Here is a 26,235-nt window from a genome sequence, read left to right on the forward strand (position 1 = left end):
AATATGAAAAGAGCACGATATTACTGAATAGTGTTGCACCATTGGACAAGATAATTACAAAGCCACTTTGGCGGGATATCAAATGCTAATCAGCTTTGGGCAGGTTAAGATAGCCGTGGTAGGACAGGGGAAAAAAATTAGGAGGACACCTAAGCTTTGCGTTAAGATTATACGCGACAACGCCTTTAACACCGGCTTTTCATTCCGGTAATCATTTTTTAAGCTTTTATTGTTTATTATTTTAAACATTTTTTTTAATATTGCGCTATCATCAGTACACATACCAATACATGTTAGTAAGTAATACTCAAGTCAACCCGTTCCCTAAGTGCCCCATTTAATAGGCTTGGTACCAACGACCACTCGTGACCTATGCATCGCGTGCCTGCCTGACATCCGAATGCCCGGTTTTAAACACCAATGACGACAAATTTACTTCATTCAATTAGTTCTATTTTCTTAAATACCCCTTTAGAGGAACCTCTCCCATAATTTCGGTGTCATTGGGACGCTTTCTTATTTGTTTTATTCGGAAGTATTTTTTATTTTATTATGATATTTTATTCGGAGCTTTATTCGAATGTATGTTGTCTGAAATTCTCAAGCGAAGTCATGTGGTCATGACGTAGGGACCATGTTGACCAATAAGGATTTTACCTTTCTTGCAGCGCACACCGATTACTGTGTCATGGGTATCGTGCAGCGCAGACGAAATGCCATCGTGAGTTTCAGCCGGCTGCCAACGTTCATGATCATCATGAACATCATGATGATCATGAGCATCACTTCAACAAGCATGAGCATCAGAGAACAACACGCATCAATCACGTCGGCTGCTGCGCTGTGTATGGTAAGACAATTCTCATTCGCTTCCGCGCTGCATATTGGAGCACGATATTGATATTGAGGAATATTTCAAGATAACAAAAGGATAACATTATGACGACAACAATTTGTTACTTATTTTATTTATTTATTTGAACATACTGCTGGCCTCACATTTGAGGCGGTCGCAGGAGTGGGACATCACATACACTAGAATAACACAGGTCAAGTAAGTGCCAACAGAAAGGCGATCTTGGTCCAACAAGGCAATATGCATTATACAAAAGGTAAAACAAAAGGTAACACAAAGGTAAAACAAAAAGTATCATATTTGAGGACTTGGCACGGTAAAAAAAAAAGAAAAAAAAAAGAAAAAAAAACGAGCAACATGGTTACACTTCTTTAAAGCGGTAAAGTTTTGAGCGTGGCTGGAGAAATAATCTTGATGTCTCCGTTGAAAAGACATACGGTTCACTGTGCTTTTTTTTTTTTTCAGTCAAGCCAATTTTTTTCAGCCTTCTGACTATTGGGCTGCGACGTATGTTTAATCAGAGTGGCAACGGCCATGTTGTAATTCCTTCCCACTGTTATAACCTTGAACACTGCCAATTTTTAGTCATAACAATTCGTGTCCTGTCCACTGACCTTTTTTCGTTACCCTTCAGCAAATACCCCGGCATCAAACTTGTAATTTCCACAAAATTCATAAAGCGAAGTTACTTTCACCACCCTACACAGCGATTCCATATCTAATTTGTTTGCGAGAACCACCGCCTCTGATATGGCTGGTAAGTTAAGGCGTGGACACAGAACAAAACCATTACGAAACGCCACGTTTAGTTAGACCGCCAACCGGTTGCCTTTGACCTGTAGGCACATTTGAAATTATACGTGAATGTCAGTGTTCGCTAGATGCATAAAAAATTTATTTTACCCCCCACTGATGATCACCACTCTAAATTCGCCACTAGAACTGGCAGAAAACTGCTACGAAGTGACATTGAAATACGAGGACAGCCTCGCGGTGAGCGCATAACACAGTGCAAAAAGTTCCATAATCAAACAGAACGAAATGCCCGCCGCGGTGGTGCAGCGATTCCGGCGCTCGACTTCTGTGCCCAAGGAAGCGGGTTTGAATCCAGGCCGCGGCAGCCCCTTTTCGATGGAGGCAAAAAGCCAAGCACCCGTGTGTACTGTGCGATTTCAGTTCACGTTAAAGAACCTCAGGAGGTCTAAATTTCTGGAGCCATGCACTACGGCGTCTCTCATAGCCTGAGTAGCTTTAAGACATTAAGCCCCGTAAACTAAACCAAAAACAAACAATGCGAAACAGACGGCAAAGAGTAAGGCTACGGGCAAGAAAGAGCGCTGAATCATTTTCATCGTATTCTGCGCATATAAGGCCGCGCGTGGCTTCTGTACGCAGCCAATTCAAAGCCGCAAGGTCTCGACGGTCTTCACGCCCTGCGCGGTTACCATGCGACCGGTAAAGCGGTTTCGTTCTCACTTAACTGCCGAGTCTGCTACTTTATGCAGTCTTCGGGAGTTTAGTAACTGCAGTGTTTATTTCGTCTTAATTCCTGTAGTGTGCGCTCCCAAGAAAACACGTGATTGCTTGCAAGTCCTCTACTTGTGAATCTCGATGAGAGCGCGTGGCTTACGTTACCTGGCCACTGATTAGGCAGGTGCGCTTGGAGATATCTAGAACACAACAGTCATGTTCCATCACATATAATTTGGTTCACAGCGTACAGAATGCTACCCAGGGGGCTCATCGCCTCATAAAATAATGAGGCGCAAGGAATGAAAGCCAGAATTACATGGTTTTCATTTAACTATTTGTTCTCTGCAGGTATAAATTACACTGTAAATGCAATATGCAGGCAAAGTGGCATTAATGCATACCTGCTTCCACACGAAAAATGCGAAAACCTTTCAACCAGTTGATGTATGTTCTTCAATATAATGCGTATATATATACTTTCCGGGGTGTATATAGCCTGATTCTGTTCTGCTCAAAAGCCCACGAAGTAATCCATCAATGTTTAAGTCGCAAAGACGGCTATCAATCACAAATTAACACAATCATGATTCTAGCTAGTGTCGTTAGTTACCAAACCCGCAATAGCAGGCAACAGAGCGAGCGATTTAATGAACAATGCGCGTGTGATTGCCACTGTTGAATGGAATGCGGCCCATTTCTACAGCATGTGCGCGCCGCAACGACAAGCAGATGCACGAAGTGGACGCTTGGGTGGTTGACATTGGCGTCATTTGTGGGTTACAGCCGTGACAACTGATTTGTTTACTTTCAGTTTTCGTATTCCGGCCGCATTTTTAGGCATGCAAAAGTGGCGCTTCCGACTTGGGGGAGAACTTCATTGCAAGCGCGCCACATACATGGAGCATCGCTTTGTAGTTTTTACAGGTGTCATTAATTGTGAAGGAGCTTCAGGACTTCCATTTTGGATATAAAAAGCAACACAGCTACCTTTTCGTGCAGGAAAACCTTTGGTAGCAGTCATAGCGAAATATATCGCACTCATTATGATTAAACGCCTCCTAAAGCATTTGTTGAAATCGAGCCACTCGGTTTTCCTCACTAAGTAGCGCTTAAGTCGGTCCTATTTTTTGGAAGAAATGCAAAAAGAGGCCAAATCACTGGTCAGACATTCTACTTCTAAGCCATGCAGTCGCGACAGTACGGTTTCTTTAAAGCGGGGCTTTATATGTATGTCCATTGTTATTTCACATGATCAGGTAGATTAAGACTGCGCGTGCTAATTAGCATACTCCATCCGAGAGCGATGTGAAAACTGCAGTGCGCAGTTCACATTTGACTTAATGCTAAATCGGCCGAAATTTCTTTTAAATTTTGCAACGATAAGCGCCTAATGGGAGATCTGACAGATTGCGGCTCTTTGAGACGAAGAATGCCTACTTACACCTACATAGCGTCCTCAGCCTATTTATTTATACGGACCGCCAAGATAGGTTAATACAAACTGAAGTGAATACACACGTCACACACTTCACTGATCTTTGTAGGTCAGTAGGTGAATGCAACGCTTTGTGGCTACGGCAGCCTATGCTGTGGTCAACGAAAACCCCTCCGTCTTAATCTCAGAGGGATACATAAGAGTGAAGCCCCATGTTGGATAGTAAGCCGCAGAAATAAACCCCTGATTCATTAGACTAGGCTTTGGTTAACTGAACAAGGATAGAAAAAGCGAAGCACACAGGATTTGAACTGATGACAGTATATAGTGCGAAACTCAGCCAGTATATTGCCCGGTATACAGTACATATGCGCGTAAAGACAAAAATACAACAAAAAATTCATATATCAAACGTAGCATTTATAAAGTATTTGCTACAAGAATGGGCATAAACCCGGTTTCATACATGGTTTGTAATCAACACAGAGGGAGAAAATATTGTCGTACACCCAACCACATAAACGTATTCTTTGAAACACTGTCACGCGTATAGCATGTTCTCCCATCACGGAATCGACCTGAATCTCTCGTGTCCGCCTACAACTATTATCTCCGCAGCGGCTCAAAATTTCGTAATTCACTTGCCTTTGCGCGAGCTGGTTTTACTAAAGCGCGCAGTGTTTCTAACACTTGCAGGGGTATATTGTCAAAATACACTTCAAGAGTGAATTAAAAAAAAAAACAAAGAAAACACGTAATTATATTTCAGAAGGACTCAGGCAGACCTGAGCCTCGCCTTTTGGAAAGAACCGCAACAGAGTCTTCTCAAAAACTCATTTAACGGTCCCACTCCGCTGTTCCCCAGGGGTGGGACGACGTGCCCTTTGTAACCCACGCACATGCGAAGACGTGAGCGCTCCCGAAGAAATTAAACCCGCTCTGCCCACCACCTTGTGTGGCAGAAGGTGGCGGGGCTATTGCGGTGCTTTGTGCGGCTGAAGGTCCAAGCCGAGGTACATGCAGTTTACTTAGCTGCACTAACGAAATACTTTCAGTGGACTTTCCCCTTGATCGGACCGGAAGATTAAGGTTTAATAAAAGGGGCGATGATATTACATACTACTATACTGAGACCCAACACTAAGTAAAGAAAAGGTAATAAACAATAGAGGGGCATACAACCTAAGGAGGTAGATGGATTATCAAAAGTGTTTTAAAAAACGGGAGATGCAAACACAAGACCTGCTGTGAAGAGGTTTAGACAGTATTATTTTGTAGGCAGCCGCCATCCGGAATATTTCTTTTACGTCTTTGCAAGTTGCAGCAGATACTCACTATTCTAATATTCACGCTCATTCAGTGCCGTTAAACATCTTAACATTGAAAGCTTTTCCCGCTGCTCTCACATTAAGAAAACATAACAACATATAAATAATGGCAAGCCTGTGTATCCTTATATTGTAAATTAAAACAACTAGTCTGTAAGCGTTAACAGGAGCAACGCATCTGCATGTCAAAACTGCTATACTGACCTTCGCTACTATCCTTACTAAGTACGGCATCATGAATTTGAAATTATATATTAGCGCGCACCCAGACTGATAATAGACAGAGATTTAATTCTGGGAGAAACTCTGCAGTTCGTGTCGTGCGGGAAAATAATGATCCTCTTGAGGTCACGATTCTAGGTGGCTTTCTGGTAGTTATATTAAAATTGAGAAAATGTATGCATTCCAGAAAAAAAAAAAAAAAAGACAGTTCTACTGGGGAAAGAGCTTGCATTGCATTCGGTAATACGGAACACAGCTATCTACCTTAGTTTGGCTCGCTAGCGTTTGAACCGAAAGTGCACACTACATGGATGCAAAAAAAGAAAAAGGCTTCTAGTTAATTAGGAGGGAACGGAGAGAGGTATGGAACTTGAAATGGTGGGAGCGAGGAATGTTTGGTGCAATGTTAAGGGACACGGAGCGTTTAGTGTGGATCAGGGAACAAATTCTAGTTAATGACATTCTAATCAAAATCAGGCAGAAGAAATGAGCATGATGTGTGATGGCAAGATACCCGATGGTCGATAAGGGTAGCGAACTGAATTCCAAGCGAAGGGAAAGGCAGCAGGGGGCGCCGGAAAGTTTATGTCGGTGGAAGATATTAGGACCTTTGGGAGAGTCAAATTGGTGCAGCTGACTTCGGACTGGGTAAATGGAAAAATATTGGGTAGGCCTTTGCCGGGCAAGTATTATTATCCGGATGATGATGATGATGATGATGATGATGATGATGATGATGATGATGATGATGATGATGATGATGATGATGGCATTTCATAGTTCGTGAAACATTTTGGAGTTCTGTTACAGAAGAGAAATGCGCTTTCTTGAGCCTGAATTTTGTTACTCGTCACGTGGGGAGTAACTGCCTAACGACGATGCACTCACCTGATATACAAGAGCAGACAAGAAAAATTTAAGAAGAAATGAAATCCACCGCAAACCTCTTATAATTTTGCGCCAAAGGAAGGTGCAGCAAAACAATTTAAGGGGCTGCAGCAATGCTTACTTAGTCTTCTAAACGAGCTTAACCAAAAAAAAAAAAACTACTTTATTTGTCGACTCTGATGCGTATATTTTTTTACACTACTTTTTGTCCTAGCACGGCAAATTTCTTCAAATGTACCGGGAATCAAAAAGGGCCCAAGTCCTTGCTAATATAACCTGAATCAATTATACAAACCGCATAGGAAATAAAGTTAGAAGGTCTCTTAGATGTCTATTAAGGGGTGAATGGCGAAAGCCTACCCTTTCTCTCCTATCATTTGCTTCGCATCGTTTGCCTCTTATTGGCGTTGGTCGCAGTGCTACATATAATTATAATTGGTTTACTGGAACGGAAAGACGCTGTAGCTTTCGCCGGTCAGTGTTAGTTTGAACGGTGCATCATAGCTCATAGCTACTGTCACGTGGCATTCCTAGGCGCGCGTTCAAGTGTGAGATTGCAGATGGCAAGAACGTTAGACAAGGAGAACACATCTCGCGGAATCTCGCGCACAGATCCAACGCCTCCTAATAGGAGACGTTTACAGATCTCGCGCACAACTCACGCGCACGGGATTTCGTACCATGAGCCTAGACAGGAATTCACCTTAAAATTTCGAGAGTGCTTCAGAACATGTAGTAAAAAAAGCAAGAGGTTTGTCGGGATACGGTTTTGTCACTAGCGTCTTGGGCCATATTCTTATTTTTTTTTTTTTTTTTGCTTTTGACAGATTTTTCGGGAAGACAGTGGTACGTTGCGGTAAGTTGCTAGCAGGAGTATGTTCGTAATCTCACGTCTCCTCAGACAGGGTCAATGTGGCACCCTTCCTTTGTTTTCAGCATCCCAACAGAGTTCGCTGGAGACGTTGTGAGTGTTGTCTTTGGATCCGGGTGGGGCACATTTCGTTTCCGACATACCGGGGTTATATATATATCTGCGCCATTTGTTTTCCTAGACTCTAATTAATATTTTTCAAGAAGAGTAATATTGATCATAATAGCCTTGAGCGGGGTTCAAAATATCCGACACTGGAGAGTCTGAAGTGAAGAGTCCATGTTACCATTTCTACAAAGGGCGTTGTGTGGAGGTTAACTTTTTTTTTTGGATTCGTTGGCATTTGCTATTTCATTTTCAGTGCCTTGAGCAGAGTTCTCGAGCCAACCATACAAGTGTAGATGAAGACATTTTATGGCGAGGTCCACGCATTTGAAATTTCTTTTCTTTTTGCATGTTTTTGAAAGTGATGACAGATGTCACCAGTCATGGTGCTTGATATGTAATCTGTTAACTGGTATCACACTGTGATGCATCGATTTAGCTTTATTCATTTATACACTATAATGGGCCAAACGCTAATTCCACTGGTACTGTTGCCTCTTCACAAGCTGCTCGCTAAAAAAGAAAAAAAAAAAACCAGTGGTATTAACGCAATGCCGAGTCACCTCCATATCTCCTCATATCAAAGCCGTAAAGAAAGTCGAAAAATTGGGAAGGAATTTTGAAGAATGGGGATGGTGCAGTAACTCTCTCTTCTCGGGGGACACTCGAACAACACCGTGAAGAGTAGAGTGAAAACAGAGAAAGAAAAATTGTGGTGTAGGATTCTGGAATAATTGCAACCAGCTGCGAATCTTTCATGTGCACTGATATCACAACGCACCCAGATCTCCTTTGCATTTCTCCTCCATTGAAAAAATGCCGCTGGAGCCAGACTTGGACCCAGTTCATCTATATAAGTAGCTGAGTGCCTTAATCACTGAGCCAATGTGGCAGGCAAAAAGTGCGCTATAAGCTAACATCGCTTCATGGCATCAGTTACTTAATAAGGTGCATTGCTGTAGTTATACATTTCACCTGTCAACCAGATTCTATAACCTAATTATTCCTCATTGAACATAGTTTTGTTATCATTAGATTTGCTTGATGCAAGCGTTGCACAGATTTCAATGCAACTTATGCATAGCACATCTAATGCACCTTTCATGGGGCTTGTGATGATGTGCTGTGTTGGTTCCTTAGTGCAGTTGCAGTGAGCAGAGTTCCCCAAGTTCCGACATTCAGTTGCCACAGCATTGAAGGAGATGGAAGAGCTTGACAAAAAGATGAAAAAATGCCCCTGCGCTCTATGCAGTAGCAGCCGCCTTGTAGGCAGCACTTGTAAATATTGTACATCAGACTGATACGTGGCCATTTTCTTCAGGCTGAAAAGAATTTTCTTCGTGTATAGGACGATATCAATAGGGAAAGGCTGTGATGTTTTCATAGATAAGAAGACAGTAAGAATGCTTCAGCTAATAGCACAGCAGTGTTTCAAACTTTCGTTCCTGAAAACAGCTTTGGGCTAGTTGTGTAACCAAACTCCTCTCGCAGCTATATGCTCGATGGCTTTCCATTGTGGCAAACAATGTAATACTCGCAAGCTTTCAGTTGTTTTGCATCTGTACAATTCCTTCGTCTCTCTGTGTCTTGCAGAGACCTTAATGGCGACCATCTGGTCTTGTTGCGTATGTCACACACACAAAAAAAAACATGCATTGACTGACAGTGTTACCAAGTGTGAAACTGAAGGGTTTGTTTGGGTGGTCCGCACAACTTTTCATGAATGAACCTGAATGTTCCTTTTGTACTTTTAGTAGCACATAAATGAAAACTGAAATTGTAACTTTACAGCATAGTATATCTAGAGCAAGGTGATGTTGAAATTCCTCCAAGGTAGGCTGCAGCAGTATGTGGATCAGGAGCTTCCGGACGTGCAAGCTGGGTTTCGCAAGGGCAGTGGAACTAGAGACCAGATTGCCAACCTTCGCTGGATCATGGAAAAAGCAAGAGAGTTCCAGAAACCCATCTACTTCTGCTTTATTGATTATGGGAAAGCGTTTGACTGCGTAGATCACAGCAGATTATGGCAAGCTCTCCAAGAGATGGGAGTTCCAATTCACCTCATCTGTCTCCTCAGGAACCTGTATGAAGGGCAAGAGGCCACAGTCAGAACTGGGCATGATCTTACTGATTTGTTTCCGATTGAGAAAAGAGTGAGACAAAGCTGCATACTGTCGCCCTGCCTATTTAACTAATATACTGAGTGCATCATGAGGAAGGCCGGTTTGGACGAGTCTTCAGCTGGAATGAAGATTGCTTGAAAACGTATCAACAACCTTAGATACGCGGATGATACCACTTTAATGGCAGAAAGCTAGCGGAACTCAAGAAACCTGATGCGCGTACAAGAGGAGAGTGAGAAGTTTGGGCTTAACCTGAACATTAAAAAGACAAAGATCATGGCGTCTTGCCCAATCAAGTCCTGGAGCATAAAGGGACAAGAAGTGGAAGCTGTGACAGATTTTCTCTTCTTGAGCTCCAAGATTACACCGGAAGGAGACTGCAGCCATGAAATTAGGAGACGCCTGCTTCTGGGAAAGAGAGCCATGGCTAGCTTTGACCGCTTAGTAAAGAGCAGAGACATTAGACTGCCAACCAAGATCCGTATAACCCGTGCTATGGTCTTTCCAGTTGTGATGTATGGATGTGAGAGTTGGACTGTGAAGAAGGCTGACCGCCGAAGAATTGACACGTTTGAATTGTGGTGCTGGTGGAGACTCTTGAGAGTTCCTTGGACTGCCAGAAGATTAAATCAGTCGATATTGTCGACCATAAACCCTGACTGCTCATTGGAGGGTCTAATTCTAAAGTAGCTCAGCTACTTTGGTCATGTGATGAGACAAGAGGAGTCGCTGGAAAAAGATGTGATGTTGGGAAAGGTTGAGGGTCACCGGAGAAGGGGTAGTCAGCGAACGCGGTGGTTAGATGGCATCCTCGAGGCGCTGCAGATGAAGTTATGTGACGTTAGGAAGATAGTGAGAGATCGGAAAGCGTGGCGTGATGTGGTCCATAGGGTCACGAAGAGTCGGACACGACTGAACGACTCAACTGAACTTTAGCGCTAAGGAACTAAAGCAAGGTTTATTAGAAGGTTATAATCACTTCTTTGTTGCGAAATTAACCTGCTCTAGTATTCAGCTTTCCCCGGCTAAGCTGTCATTTTTTTGTGTTTCACTAGTAGCATTCGTGCTAAATTTTTTGCTTATAGTTGTAATAACAGCACTCATATCAGTAGGTTTGCTGCTGCGACAAGTCCTAGCAGCCTGGAGCTAGTTCGTTCTATGACAAAATGTAAGCTACCTTCCGTAGTGAATATCAGAGTGATAATTTACAGTAGTCTTTACTGGTATACAGCATGGTTCTTATTTAATGCTCTTTAACAAACTGCATTACTTGCATATATATTGCAGTTGTGCAAGTATGCATAGGCTCATGCATTTTTAAGAAAAATTTTATAAACTTAGTGTTGGGGTAGACATTTGTGGACCAAAAGTTGCTGCTAAAATATGTGATTTGTCAACATTGAGACTTAGCACGAATTCTCTGGGACAGTATCTGTGATAATGCTTCATCATGTATTTGTGAGGTTCAGTATTTTCGATGAAATGATTGGAATAACCTGTCTGCATCCCTAACAGATATAACTGAAGAAGAAAAATTTAAATCTGCGCTGCAAACTTTCTTTCTTGCCTAGCACTAAAACTTATTGTATGGTTATTTGCTTATCTTCATTGTATACTGTGTTGCTTATTATATTTTTATATTTTGTTATTTTTTTATACCTATGCCGTCTTCCTAAATTACACATGTACCTCGTTGTTCTTTATTATGTGCTTTGTTTTTCAAAGATTTGTACGCTTATTGTGTTACGCTTCTGTTTATATATATATATATATATATATATATATATATATATATATACATATATATATATCCTGTATGCGCCCCTCACCTCCGTAACGTACATACATCTGTACCCTGAGGGTATTTTAAATAAATAAACAAATAGCAAGCCGTTACTTAATTGTATACACAACACGCATAATAAAGTTTTTTTTTTTTTTATGAGGGTATCTCCACCTGCTGATTTTATTTTAAATACTGAGCCTGCGGGAAAATTTAGAAGAAGAAGCATGCCTCTTCTGAATTTCAATTACACAAATACTGCCAATCTAAGCAGTGCAGCAACACGGGCCCTCTAATGGAACACAAAACAAAGTGACCAAGTGTTTACAGGGAACATCAGTGCGCCAGGCAATGTTTTGGCGGGATTACTTGTCTTTGTCTGTCTAAGGCATTTTGTGGAAGGTTTAGCTAGCGCACTGATACTTCCCTTCAAATTTATTTTTGTGTTGCTTTGTGTTTTGCAAGAATTCTATGTCCCAGAACAATATTCTGTACGAGTTTTCTAATATGATTTCACTAATCAGAGAGCAGAAAATAGACAAGCACTTCCGAAATGTAATATATATTTGCACAGATTTACACGAATATCAAAAGAACCACAAGAAAGAATTTCCCATTATCCAACAATGAATTATTTAAATCCCTTGAAATACCTCAAAAAAAAAATATCGGCAATAACTTGGCAGTCTAAATAGGAGTTAAGGAAAGGACAAAAATATGTAGCAGTACATGTCCTAATGAAAAATAAACAAGATTTCATAAAATAAATGGTTCCAAAAACAAAAAACAACAATAGAGTAGACCTGCACAAAGAATGAGAAGCTTCAAATCTTGAACTAATACAAAGCAGATTTGTTATTACAAACTTGTCTGATGCCGAAATTGTCTGTCAAGGATTGAGCGCGCCATTGGTTAATCATATACAATGTAATACGATTCTGAATGGTTAGTTCGAGTATAATTATGGGCGGAAAATAGCAAGTGAATTTCACTATTTGCTAAGAAAATGTAACAGCACAGTGCAAAAAAAAAAAAAGAAAACTAGCTCAGTAATATCCTGAGAGTTAACGCCAACGGGCACAGAACCTGGAATTGTAAAAACAAAATCCCGCTTTAAATAATCGAACATATAGTTAAAAGAATTATGATTAAGATTAAAAAGACTCCAACATAAAACTGCGGGCATAGACGACGAAAACTAAAAAAACATTTTTCCGGTTTTTGGAAGTAAAAGACTGTAGCTCGCCAGCGATGAAAACCTAGACCATACCTTTGGAAGCGACGTCTATCAAACAGAAAAGACGATTTGCAAAATAGGAACAAAGGAATTCATCCAGGAGCTTAAGGCTGAATAAGGTGTGCTCACTATCGGCTGAACACTTCTCGAAGCTTCGTTCTCTACGGGTACGGCTTAAGGCATTCAGTAACTGCCGTTTTGGAAGCAAATGAGTGAACCCCTTATCTCCGGATTGCAGAAACTTGGCTCTTTCAGGTGAAGCGTTTGTAAGCATTTTTATCTGGTTTATTCCGAGTAAGCGAAAAGCATACCTTATCACCATGACAGGTTTTTGGCTGCCTATATGTTGAGCGCCTTAGTAAATACCTTGCACAAAGAATATGTAACCCAGCCTACACGATAGTCGAGTCCAACTCACGAACACGCAGCGGCAAACGCGTTTCAAAGGAGGCACTGCAAGTAGCGCCATCGACCTTTTCTCACGATGTCGAGGTTGTCATTAGGCGAATACCAAAGAGGGCACATACACTAAAGACGATATGTAAAGGGTACTGAGTCACGTATTAAAGGTGGAGCTCAGGTCTTCCCCCTCCACTCCCACTCCCAGTGTTTTAAATTAAAAAGGGCTATATTGTTTCAATTTGCACGTATTATCGCAAGGCATCCGACTGCTAGATATTTAAGCATTTGAACATTGCTTCTTTTCATGATTGGTTGGTTGGTTTGTGAGGTTTAACGTCCCAAAGCGACTCAGGCTATGAGAGAAGCCGTAGTGGAGGACTCCGGAAATTTCGACCACCTGGGGTTCTTTAACGTGCACTGACATCGCACAGCACACGGGCGCCTTGCTTTTCGCCTCCATCGAAAAGCGGCCGCCGAGGCCGGGATTCGATCCCGCATCCTTGGGAACAGTAGTCGAGCGCCGTAACCACTGCGCCACCGAGATTATTGACTTATTTGCAAGACGTTTTTATTCTCACTGTCCGTTGTTTTGCAAGACGGTGAGGGCAGGGAAATTTATTTTACACAGCCCAAACTAATTTCATTCCTACAAAGCCCGTTATACTTAAGGCACGAACAATGGCACATTACTTTTTATTATTTTGGGGTGGCCTCGCCGTACAATATTTCATTCCTACAAGCAGCTTCTTCCGCACGAAATACTTCGTTTAGAGCATTAAACCATCGGCAAGGAAGTAGTCGGACTAATATGATTCCTGAATCTTTTCTCAGTGCTCAGCATAGCGATCCAGCGCTTGATTTGCAAACTTTATGAAATCCTTTTGAGGCGGCAGCATCAATTAGAGGCTGCCTTGCAAATTCTACCCGCTGAGCGCACTCGTCGAAGCGTACTCTGAGGTTTCGCAACAACTAGAGTGAAGGGCGCGCCGCTTAACAGACAGTAAATGTTTCAGACATGAGAACTCGAGTATACAATCAATAAAATCACCAAAAAAAGTGACTTTCGGGCTCAAGTATTTTCTGTAACACAGACGACGCTCCTAAGTGGACGTGACCACTGGTGACTGCAGGGAGAAAGGCTCGGCGATGCTGTTATGCCACGGCGAATTTCGCTAACAAAACGCGTACATATATCAAATTTGAGCCCACTTGGTTCATAGGGGCTCCGGTCTGCCGCACAGAAGGATATATCTCATTTTGCGCTTCAGTGAGCGTAGCGTCGCATCGCACATTTCGGCTTCCATCTCGGTTCCGTCTCGGTTCTCTGCACGTTTACTCAAACCGTTAGAGGTGCCCTCAAAATGCCTAATGCAGTTATTCCCACGCTTATCGCATAAATTATTTCGAAATTTTTCCTCCATGATGCAAACGTCTGCATAGTGTGATGACAATACATAGAAAACAAATAAGCCATCTTATTCATACTGATACTCCATGACTCTGTCTAGGAGCGCCCGTACCAATCAGTGAACCAAATACACATATCCCATGTTGCTTTATCCTCTTTGAAGGCTTCCCAGCGGGACTCATGCCGAGCGACCAGCAATTGCTGATCAAGCAGGTGTACTCAATCACGTCCACCATCGAGGACCTTTAAAGAGGAATCCGCCCATGATGAATGGTTGTGACTAATCCTAAATGAATTTTTTGACCACCTCCGCCCAAGCGGCTTCACCGGAATGTTAATAGAAAATAGAAGTACTGAGTAGCTTTGAGAGATAAGCAGCTATAAAGCAAAGCGAAAACTCTCTATGTTATTCCCATAGCGCGCATTCTTTGAGGGGTTATACTATGATTATTGAGAGTGGGCATCATGCATGTACGGGTGCGGACAAAAGTACACGGAGCACGCTATTTCCTTCTAACATTTTTCACGCGTTATATAATTGAAACTACCAGCCGTAGTACATGTAAAGTGGTAGTAGACGCCAGTACGCTTTCACTTGCACAAATAATGTTTCCTTATCTCCGATACTCAAGACATGATTGTAATTAGAGCGAAAAAGCTCCACTGCACTAAACCTAACTAAAATGCAACAAGCGTGAAGTCAATGTTTTACTATAATAAAAAACAATACGCGATGTTAAAAAAGCACAAAGAAAACTTTGGCTGCCTGTCGGGCAAAAGAAAACAAAATGCTGAGAGGCACTATTCGGCTTGAAAGGTTAGGTCAAACGATGATATTAGCTATCGTCGACGCTCAGAAAAATACGACATACCTACGAGTGCTTGGCTCCTTTTTTTAGTTATATTAGAAAGCTTTTGTTTTTAATGGCGCCTAGCACATGCCTGTGATACCTACTACAATCGTCGCATATAATTATGCTGCCTCCAAAGAGCCAATCCGCCTTTTGCGCGAGGATGTGGCGCCGTCATGCGGGAGCGGGCGGGAAACACATTGAGCGGCAGTGTAGCAGACGACGCGAGAGCGCACCATACGAAATGGCCACGCCAACGCTGGTAGAAAGCGAAAGCTTCCCTCCTTTTTTGGCCTCGGAGCGGAAAGTAGTGACAGTGGTTGCAGCATATCATGTTCACGCAGTATGGGGGAGATGGAGCGTTTTCACAATCCACTCATAACGCACGTACGCATATACTATCTTCGTATTGTAAGAGCGTGTAGCGCGGGCCGTGTTCGACGTGACAGAATGAGACGCTCTCAGCGTGCAGGTTTTCGGCAGACAGGAGAGCGTGGGGGCAGAGAGAGAGAGGGATCTCAAAGGGCAAAGCAGCCAGGGGTTTGTTGATGCTGCAGAGCTAGGTGGAATCGTCTCCTGTGACTTTGAGCGGCGCATATGCGCGGGGTGTCTTGAGTTACCGAGCACAATGCGGTCACCGCGGCGCCGGCATGGTGCAATGGGCGTCGCTTCCTCCTCGCGTCATCTACAACCGTGTAGCTATAGGATTTCATCCACGAAGATCGGCAGAGAGTCACATATGCACACCCCGTGAAAAGGGCATTGTCCCGGCCGGAATGTACACCTGCAGGAAACGCGCTGCATTTTTCTGGCAATGGATGATTCAGAGCTGTAGCCGGTTTCTGGCCTCAGAAGTCAGAACGGATGTGGTCGCAGTGGTGAAAAGGTTCTCGGTGCGCAGAGAATGGTCATTCTGTTGTGAAAGGATCTCCAACGTTCATTTCTGCCTCCGCCGCGATTTCTGCGGAATCAACAACTTGGTGACACATGTGAATCTCCTACATATCGGATGCGCATCTCGGTCAGGAACCAACCCTGTTCTACGTCCAGAGCGATCCACTCTGCAAGTGAACGAGCATGAACCCTCCAGGAGACTCATTTATTGTGCCGGACGGTTTCCTTGCCGTTGCAAACGGTTGGACGAAGACGACGATTATCAAGCTCCCTAACGAAGTGCATCTGATTGCGTACATTAAAGGAACAAAGTCCGGATGCTTTGGCGTGCACGAAGGCGAGCCTTTAATTAAAAAAAAAAAAAATACTGTGCGTCGTGCAAGTGCGTCATATGCTCCGAGCGGCAAAAGCACAGATACTACAGGTATGCATGCATCTAAGCGAAATAGGCATGATGAAAAGTACCTACTGGAGTTTTCACCCAGGCTGTAGCGCACCAGTGATAGCTGCAATGAGGATTTCTTCGGTGCGTGATTGCTTCAGTTGCACCAAGGCCTGAAGGCGATGTATTTTGTCCCTTCTTATCTTTATGTGCGAAAGGGCTAGGTACCTTAGATATCACAGGCGGCTGTGTGCGCTAGGCCGTAATATTTAGCATGTTTTTATCGTGACTTCCACCTCACTAACAAGAAAAAAAAAATACGGCGTTTTAATGCACTGCCGTTCGCGAGCCTCATGACCAGCTCAACCACTCGGCTCGCTAACGGCGGTGCATCACAACAAACACCCTTTTTTTCTTCTTAGTCAGGCGGCAGTCGCAATAAAACATGCTAAATATTACGGTCTAGCGCACACAGCCGCCTGTGATATCTGCGCTACCCGGCCCCTTCGCACATAAATAAAACAAACGACAAAATACATCGCCATCAGACGCGCCGAACAAATGCTCATTGCGGCTATCACTGGTGGGTTACAGGCTTGGTGAAAACTCCGGTAGATACTTTTCATCATGCACATTTCCTTTAGATGCATACATACCTGTAACGAAGTGTTTTTCGCACAGTCGAGAGCACGCAGTCGGCTGCCAAGGTCGCCCATTCACGTCTTGACGCTTGGTTGCCCTAATCCAAGCTTCACGCCGTTGCAGGTCGCGGCTCGCCGAAGGAAACCTAACAAAACGCGTCTTGCATCCCGGCACGCCTCGAGAGTGGCAGCCGTAAGCGGCACAGGTGGTTGGCATCGTTTTACCGAGGCTGTGAACGTACCGCGCCTCCAGCCCCCGTGCGTTGGCTATGAGTGCGGCGACGAGAAGCGCCGTCGACGCCTCTCAGTGTGTTTTCATCAGTCGCCGCTGGGGCTTCGCGCATGCGCAGAAAACTCGCGCAAAAGGCGGATTACTAAGACCTTTGAACTTTAGGTCATCGCACTACTTTCATTCAACACAAGTTTTACTTGTGGTCTAAAACAATTTGAAGGAATGTGAAACAAGTTTACAATTACTTTCATCAATCCCTCAATGCTTGAGGCTGTTGGGTTTGTTTTTGCTTAGCGGGGGCCACCTATTCAATAAAAGTGAACCTGGAGACTCAATGGACTGCCATGAATGCGAACGTAATGAAACGAAATATAATCGCGTAAACTAATCCAGATGCCGTTAGTGCGTTCTAAATGTTATGGAAAGAAAAATAAAATACGCGCCACTCTTTAGAGTGACCGGCAAAAGCCGAAATTAATTTCGTTCAAAGTAACATCAGCGGGACGCTGCTGTTAACAAAGAACGTATAAATTTCTCTCTTCATTAAGGCATGTTCCAGTCTGAAGAACCACGGGTGAAAATAAAGATTTTCATATGACGAACGTGGAATTCCAATTATTCATGGGCACATACCGCCCTTTCGTCGCGAGCAGCGCTTTCGAATTCCGGACAATTAAAGGAGCCGCAATGAAAATTAAAAATGTGGTTCCTTTAAGTAATATTTTTGTTTTCTTTTCTTCTGTTTCTAATAAAGCTGTCTTCATCGTTATGCTCTATGAGAAACGATGGCACAGAGCCGAAAGGTGTTTATCACATTTCTACGAGGGTGGCGGCCATTTGGCGCATGTAAGAATGGGAATTACGCGCTACAGAAGTGATATTTGAAGTAACTGGAGCTCAAGGTTAATGACGTGGTTTTAAAGACATAGTGCAGAAGGTCCAGTTTATCAAAACAAAATCTGCCATAGTGGACTTAGTAAGCTAAAGCGCATCTAGCATGGCTCAAGCAGATGCTAGTTAATTGTCTGGCGACATGGTCGGGCAGTGATAGGCAGGTTCCGTGGCATCACGAGATCACATGACATGGCAGGGGATGCAAAAGCGAGTAGCTTTTTTGAGATGGGAGTCACGCCCTCTGGGACCCCTGGATCCAGAGTCGGAAGCGCTGCTCCTAGATCGAGACACTTTCGCGTGACTTGGATAAAGCGGGGCTTTATATCTTTAATAAGTGGTTCCCTATATGATGTGGTAACTCACAATGGCATGCTAAAAAGGTGTGTCAGATAACACATGTACGAATTAAGGTATCAGGGATTAGCCGGTTACAGACATCGATCAAGATGAAAGCATAAAATTGTTGTATAATAGCTGTACTCCCCTATGGGGCCTAAGCGTGGTGGATAATGAAAAAGGTTCTATTTAAGTTCAGACAACGAAGATCGCTATGGAACGAAAACTGCTAGGTGTAACGTTAAGCGTTAGGAAGCGTGCAGAGTGGTAGAATAATTAACTCGAGTTAGTGATATTCTAGTGAAAATCAAGAAGAAGAAACGGGCTTGGGCAGTGCATGTAGGGCGAAGAAGGGATAGCCAATAATCGCTAATGGTAGCAAATTGGATTCTAGGGGAAGGAAAGTGCAGCATGGGGTGGCAGGAAGTTAAAAAGTTCGGAGGGGTCAAGTAGATGCAGCTAGCACAGGACCGGCTTAATTGGAGGAATACGGAGATAGATTCATCCTGCAGTGGGTATAGACCAACACCGTGCTTACAAACAAGGGGGGCGCTCACGGTGCCGCAGCCGACTGGGGGTGAAAAGTAGGGTTAGCGTCCATAGGAATACATGGAACCGAAAAATTCCAAACCAGTTTTCTCACTTCACAGTGCACCTGTGATGTCGTCATTCGGTACAGAGTAACCATGAACATCCCAGCACAGATCGTGAAAATATTAAATCCTATTACCGAGGTGAAATACTTTTAAAACACTGCGAAACGTATGGGGGTGCGAGTTGGGAGGGCGACCCATAGAAACACACGTAAACAGAACTTACCGCGACGTTTTTCTCGTTTTGCAGAGCACCAGAAATGGTGGCCGATCATTATGGCACTGGCGCAGAGTTTGGCAAAGTGGTAAATGACTCAATTTCACGATACACAAGTGGAAGTACAGGTGCCCCAAAAGTAAAACGAAGGCCGCGAGCGGTGGCCGAACAAGTTAAAACTACATGCCAAAGCGGTCTGTTCGCATACGCGGAGCAGAGAGCAAGGGTACGCAGGCACATCCGGCTGGCCCATCTCGTTTACTTGATACCCGCCATATCGCTAGAACACGAGCAAATGCACGCTAATGCCACCGGTACTCGCTAGGGGTGCTTTAAATGCTCCATGAAAGGGTTTATTGTTTGCCCATGCGTGCAGAAAAATTGGCCATCGGCGACGCGCACTTTCTGCTCCGTCAGGTATTGCACAATTCTCGTCCACGAGACCGCCGTGGTTAACCTGACGGCGAGTTTGTGCGCTAAAGAACATAAAGGCTCGTGTATTGCTTTGGCAAGTACGATCAAAATTTAGCTTGACACAGACGAACGCTTGAAAAAGTAATGGCTTGCATGGCACTGGAGGCGTTGTCCAGGCGAACAAATATGACAGCAGCGTGGCTTGGCTGTTGCCGAAGATAAGGTGAGCACCATAGCTCGAGAGGCGTCAGCCGGATTCGTCGACGTACCCTCGCTCGCTGCGGCGCTTTTTTGATAGAGTGCGACGGCATGCAGGTTTAGCCAGTTCAGCCATCGCTCGCTTGCTACCTTTTACTTTTGGTGCACCTGTACAGGTGTGGTGCTACAATAGTGATAAAAAGCGGGAACTCTGGCGCCACATGAAGTCAGTGATTCCGCGCGATCAACTGCGGCGCAAGCAGGAGAAGGGGAGGGGGCGCTGGCACTGGAAGGAGTTATTGTTATGCCGTTGTCGAGTTGGTGGCTCGAAAAAGGCCGCCGTCACAACTGCTGCGGCAACAAGTGAGGCGGCTGGCATCACAGTTGCTATGGCAACTAGACATGCAAGCATCCCACGAGCAAACTTGAGCAGAGATGGCTGCATAAATACTTGCGCCCGAATAAACTGCATGGCCATTTTGCATCACTATTTTGTATTTCATAAAGAGAATCATGTTAGTGTTGACTGCGTAATGTCCATGTTAATTACAAGCTGTCTCCTGAATCATCTCAACTCGCATGTCTCCACGAGTGCTGTTGAGGCTTTCGCCGCAGTGAAAAGAAATGATTACATGGGATGAGCCACGGTTGCGCTAAACGAGAAGTTGCCGTGAGAACCACCAGCCGTTTGTGTACACGGCTGTCGTGATCATGGCGCTGACTGCGCGGGGCAGGTAACTAAAAATGTCATTACGCTGCCGGTCAGGTTTACTCTGGCTGCACGGCCAGTGGAAATAAAAGGTCATTAATTTTGCACTTCTTTTTCAGAAAGCGAGGAGTGAAGACAGCGGCAGAGAGTAGCACACGGTCGTGTGCACCTCTGTCACAATGAATATAGCCATTGCCCAGATACGTCGGCCACCCACCACGCTCTAATCGTTCGGGACACGTACTGGCCTCATCATCCTATGTATAGACTTCTATGATACCGTACAGCATTGAGGCTTTTAAGCGTTTAAGCACGGCATAAAATATAAGTTCATGTTGATTGATTATTTCTCTTCTTCTTGGTATGTGAAACATTCCGCCTGCCCAAAAGGTACAATGAGGATCGGTCGCTGTAATTATAACGCACATTATGCAGGTTTACCGCCTGCCCCATTTATAAACGGGCCTTGTATGCATTCTGCGCCGTGAAAAATAAACACCTTTCTCCGCATTACAATCAAACTAAAGCAGTGGGCAGAGCTTCATGACAGCATGCTTTCCTTTGGGCACACCTTAGAATAAGAGGCCTTGGTATAGTCGCTACGCTGGTGTTTAACAGCTTCCAATCGCTGGTTGTATTCTACGATTCTGCCTCACACTAAAGCACAGACACTCGTAGTTACGTGTAGTCGGCCGAAGTTAGGCGCACAAGACACGCACACCCACATTTTCCGGGAACAATGCGAAGTAACAATCGTTACTCGCTGCACATGAAATTCAATGTGAGGCCACTGATGGTGAGCGATCTACGTCATCGACACTCACCAGAAATAGGTATAAAAGCAAGTGCTACTGAAATTCGTCTAACAACTGGCGTTCTAGACTTCAATCTGCGTGATGACCGCTGTGTTTCGGTTTGTTCCGAGTTCATAGGTCTTGCAAATCAGGGGAAAAGGCAAGCCTGTAGCATTACAGCGAGATGACAGTCCGTTGCTTTTACGCGCTCGTAAATCACGACGTCGGGTTGGTTGCACCTGAATCACACGTTGCCGCAGATACGCTTGTAGCCAAGCACGAAAATAAAAGATGCGATTTAAGAAGCCAATTGTTCCCCTTTGCTCGCTGGCGGGTTCCTAACACGAGACGAGTTCTTTGCGGCACTGATGGATATCGCTGTCTAGACATCGTACTCCACTGCGATCCGAACTGCAAGAATGAAATTCGGCATCGGAGGCTGCGCCATAGGAAAGCAAACAAAAGTGAAAATTTTCTGTGTGACGCCATGATGGTCTATTTAAGATTTGTTCGACTATTTTATCGCCAGCAGCTAATTGACAGGTTGGCAGCGCTAAACCTAATTTATGCTCACCTTAACACCGACTCATGCATATATACAGCCATTCAATACTTATTGTAGTTATAAGACTGGAAGCATTCCTTTTTTTTTTTTTAATTTCGCTACGTGCTACGAGGTACACTATAGAAAATCATGTAAAGCCTTTTCTTTCAGAAACCGGAGAAGGCTCTTGCTCTTAGGGTTGTCCGTTTGCCACTTCGAGAAATCCTACTCCCTCTTTGCCGACCATCCAACTTCCTGGAAAATCCGTTTCATTGACGCCCTCGTCCCTGCACAAGTCCACAGCCGCTGGCAAACTTCCACCTCCGCTGCCGGTCTAGAACACTTCAGGAAGGTTTGTCGATCCTATGTCTTGAAAGCCCCATCGGCACGTGACCGACGGGGTAAGGGCCGCCCCAGCCCTTATCCTTCAAGGGATACCTCCTCCTGTCAGGGAGGGGAATTTGCAGCCACAAAGCATCGCAATAAGGTGTTCCCTTCGCTGTTGTAGGGGACGATTTACCGTTGCGGCTGCCGTGTCTCTTGCGTGGCCTGCTGTTACACACATGGTCGTACCATGGTGGAACCTTCCTATCGCCGCGACTCGTGGGTTTACTACAGTCATCGTGGGACGCTGCACGGTATCAAAGCATCTTGACGTCACTATCGGATGACCATGATCAACTCGGCCTTCAACTACATCCGGTGGCTGGACTGTGCTATAAAAGTCTGTGCGGTCGTTGCAACGTTGGAATTTGCGGCCATATAGCATAGCACTAAGGTGTGACGTCACTATCGGATGACCGTGATCAACTCGGCTTTCAACTACATCCGGTGGCTGGACTGTGCTATAAAAGTCTGTGCGGTCGTTGCAACGTTGGAATTTGCGGCCATATAGCATAGCACTAAGGTGTGACGTCACTATCGGATGACCGTGATCAACTCGGCTTTCAACTACATCCGGTGGCTGGACTGTGCTATAAAAGTCTGTGCGGTCGTTGCAACGTTGGAATTTGCGGCCATATAGCATAGCACTAAGGTGTGACGTCACTATCGGATGACCGTGATCAACTCGGCTTTCAACTACATCCGGTGGCTGGACTGTGCTATAAAAGTCTGTGCGGTCGTTGCAACGTTGGAATTTGCTGCCATATAGCATAGCACTAAGGTGTGACGTCACTATCGGATGACCGTGATCAACTCGGCTTTCAACTACATCCGGTGGCTGGACTGTGCTATAAAAGTCTGTGCGGTCGTTGCAACGTTGGAATTTGTGGCCATATAGCATAGCACTAAGGTGTGCTTTTCGCTGTTGTAGGTTACTGGTTGTTGCTAATAACGGCCTTATTATTATTCACTCCTTTTTACCGCAAATCCGAATGCTGCGTGGGATCTTATGATTGGCGCCTTATGTGTGACAAAGAATGTGCATTCATGTTGTTTCATACCGCATCCGCACAGGTAGTTTTGCGCAGCGGTCACCTTAGAAACAGGCAGCAGCACGGCAATTTCGTGGAAGTGCTATTTCTGCGGAGCAGATGCTGTCCAAAAACTCGACTTATTATAGTGATGTTTTATGTGGCTCAGCTTTTGATTTGCTGCGGTGACGTAGAACCAAACTCGGGCCTTGAGAAGTACGGTGACGTTCGGGTAGCCTTGATGGATGCAGCACTATCATGCGGGAAGTTTCACAAGGCAGTTCTCAGCAAAAGAAAAAAACGTTTCCGCAAGCATCTTGGATATTTAGAAATCACTGTCTAAAATAGAAGCAACATTAGTTGCGCAAGCTGACAGCAGTGTGGTCATATCCAACTTTACGGAATCAGTTGAAACCATCAAAACAGACCTGTCGAATATCGCAAAAGCATGCTTTACAGGTTGGAGTGGTCGATCTCATAAAGACATGAATAACCACATACTACTCAAAAATTTATTATTCAAAGGCTTTCTAGAAAAATAGCAAGAAACCTTAGAATCTGTCGTGGTTAACTTCAGCAAAAAGCATCTAGGTGTAGAAATCGCAGACATTGAACAAGCCCACCGGTCAGTCTCATGAAAAGACGGCTATAACCACCCAATCATCGTTAAGTTTCTGAGGTTTAAGACAGATCCCAGCAATCTTGACAACGCTTACAAGTTTAAAGACTTGAAGGAGCCAAAATTATGGATTGAGGATGATTTTCACAGCGCATACAGAATGCCCACAAGCAACTTCGGGATTTCTCGAAAGCAAACCGACAACCTGAAGGGAAATGGAAAGTGAGATTTGACAGACTTACCTTGGGAGACACACAGTACCATTATCACACGTCCAGTGTTAATGTTTGCCAACTACCATGTGCAGACAGTCCGGGATTTCGCGAAAGCACACCGACAACCTGAAGAGAAATGAAAGTGAGGTTTGACAAACATCTTGAGATACACACACTACCGTTATGACACGTCCCGTGGTAAAGTTTGCCAACTACTATCTTCAAACAGTCAGGCCTGACGGAAGTACAGCACGGAAATACAACACTCTGCTAACTTCCGCAGCATATTAAGGAAGAAGGACTACCTTCCGGACTTCATCCATACCTGTTCTGCTGACGCAATTATTGCAACAGAAGCCTGGATTACTTCTGAAATTAATAATTATGAACTGCAAATTACAAATCTGTGTCGCGTTTGCCACAACGACAGAACAGAGCTAAAAGGCGGTGGCGTTAAAATAGCAACCAGAAAACATATTCGTACTTAGCATATACCCAGTAATAGCAGGCTTGATACTTTACGGGTAGCAGGTTATTTGCAGCATGGCATGCTGATCCTTGATGTTGGATACCACATTGTATCCAAGTGTTTGCAGATTAGCTCTAAAACGTCTAACGGCAGTTCAATCGAATTTTTGAAACTTTCATATCGTTTTAAACAATGACTTCAATTTCTCCGGCATAGATTGGGCCACTAAGTCTCCATATAATACGGGCCGCACGCACGATGCAACAGATTTTCTGCATTTATTTTCATTTTGGAATTGTCGCAACTGGTTCTGATTCCGAAATGTGGCGATTGATTCTTGATCTAGTTGCTACAACGCATCCTGAACAATCATGCATCAATGTACTAGACTGTATCAGTGGCCACCGAGTTGTGCACTGAGTGTTCAATATCATTACACCCTGATTGATCTGCATCGGCCAACTGGGAACAGTTTTGTGATGAGCTTAAATGGCTGCAGAAGAGATACATTACAACAACAAAAAACAACTGATCACGGAAAAAAAGCGATGAAGATTGGTTTACGAAGGACACAAAACGTTTCCTCAACAAAAAAAAAAAAAGAAAAGAAAACGCCTGTACGAGAAAGCCACGCGCTCAAACACGGAAAGTGCTTGGACCGAATATCACATGTTCTCAAAAACTTACAATAAAAAATCAAAGATGCAAAAGACAACTGCTTCAACATCGATCTGCTAAATTTCTTAAGCTTAATCTGAAAAAATTTTGAAAGTGATTTTGACTGCTCCGACAAAGCAGCTGCCCGATATTGCGTCCGATGAACACACGAATAAAACTGAAATTTGTGAACAGTTCTACTCTTTCTTCTGTAGTGTTTTTGAGGACGAAGAACCTGTATATATTCCTAGTTCACCTTCCAATTTTGTTGCAGCCTCACCCATGCCTTTTGTATTTATCAACTCTGAAGGTATTTCTAAAGCAATTGAGCGTTTATCTTCGTATTCTAACCCCAGTCTTGGTGTGTGAGGTCGTCAACTTTTCTCTGCACAGCGTTCTCAGCATTACCTTGTTTCCAGTGTATCTGGATGCGCATCTTTGTTTCCTTATTAAGTGCATGGATCTCCTAAGTAATACTTATTGCCTTTGTTAATCATTTCAGTTGTGTTATGTCGGCTAAGGAGCCTGTATAGACGTGGGCTTCTGTTATGGACTCTTATTTACGACCCGACCTTCATAGCGTCGCGTATTGCATACTGTTCCAGCACAAGCAGGTCCGGATGTTCCGTTTCGTATTCATTATGTACGTTTAGCTCTTCGTGCGTCGGGCTGGTAGCTGCTGTTCTTCCGCCATTTTCTATGATCGATGCGTCTGTATATGCAGTACAAGTTCCTGGGAGTACACCAATATGAGTTCGAGACGCCGGCTTATCTTTACGACGTAGCTTAGTCGTTTCCTGCGGCGTAATAGTCATGAACACCCATAGAGGGGGGTCAGCGATGTGGCATCATTTCGTCAAGCCTACAGCTACCACGGCATGAAAATCAATATTTTATAAGATCAACAATAAAAATATTTCACGGTGCGCACAACCTCTGCTGTTACTACTGCACTCAGCGTCTGCTTTTAGCCAAGCACTTTGTTTTATTCGATATAAAAATTATACAGTTTCGGAGTAATGCGTAAAAG

At 44.0% G+C, this 26,235-nt stretch overlaps 1 protein-coding gene across 1 annotated transcript in view; it reads left to right on the forward strand.

Annotated features, from left to right (window-relative positions):
• Nucleotides 1-26,235, forward strand: part of LOC146191294 (lysosomal alpha-glucosidase-like) — a 73,721-nt gene that overhangs the window by 12,566 nt on the left and 34,920 nt on the right. The window contains exons 2-4 of the mRNA XM_084600306.1: nt 669-850; nt 7,030-7,058; nt 7,139-7,189. Coding sequence (XP_084456432.1) covers nt 669-850; nt 7,030-7,058; nt 7,139-7,189 — 262 coding nt within the window. The remainder of the gene's footprint in view (nt 1-668; nt 851-7,029; nt 7,059-7,138; nt 7,190-26,235) is intronic.

Source organism: Amblyomma maculatum, chromosome 4 (genome assembly GCF_055883805.1).
Source record: "Amblyomma maculatum isolate TAMU_Amacu chromosome 4, ASM5588380v1, whole genome shotgun sequence".
Classification (NCBI taxonomy): domain Eukaryota; kingdom Metazoa; phylum Arthropoda; class Arachnida; order Ixodida; family Ixodidae; genus Amblyomma; species Amblyomma maculatum.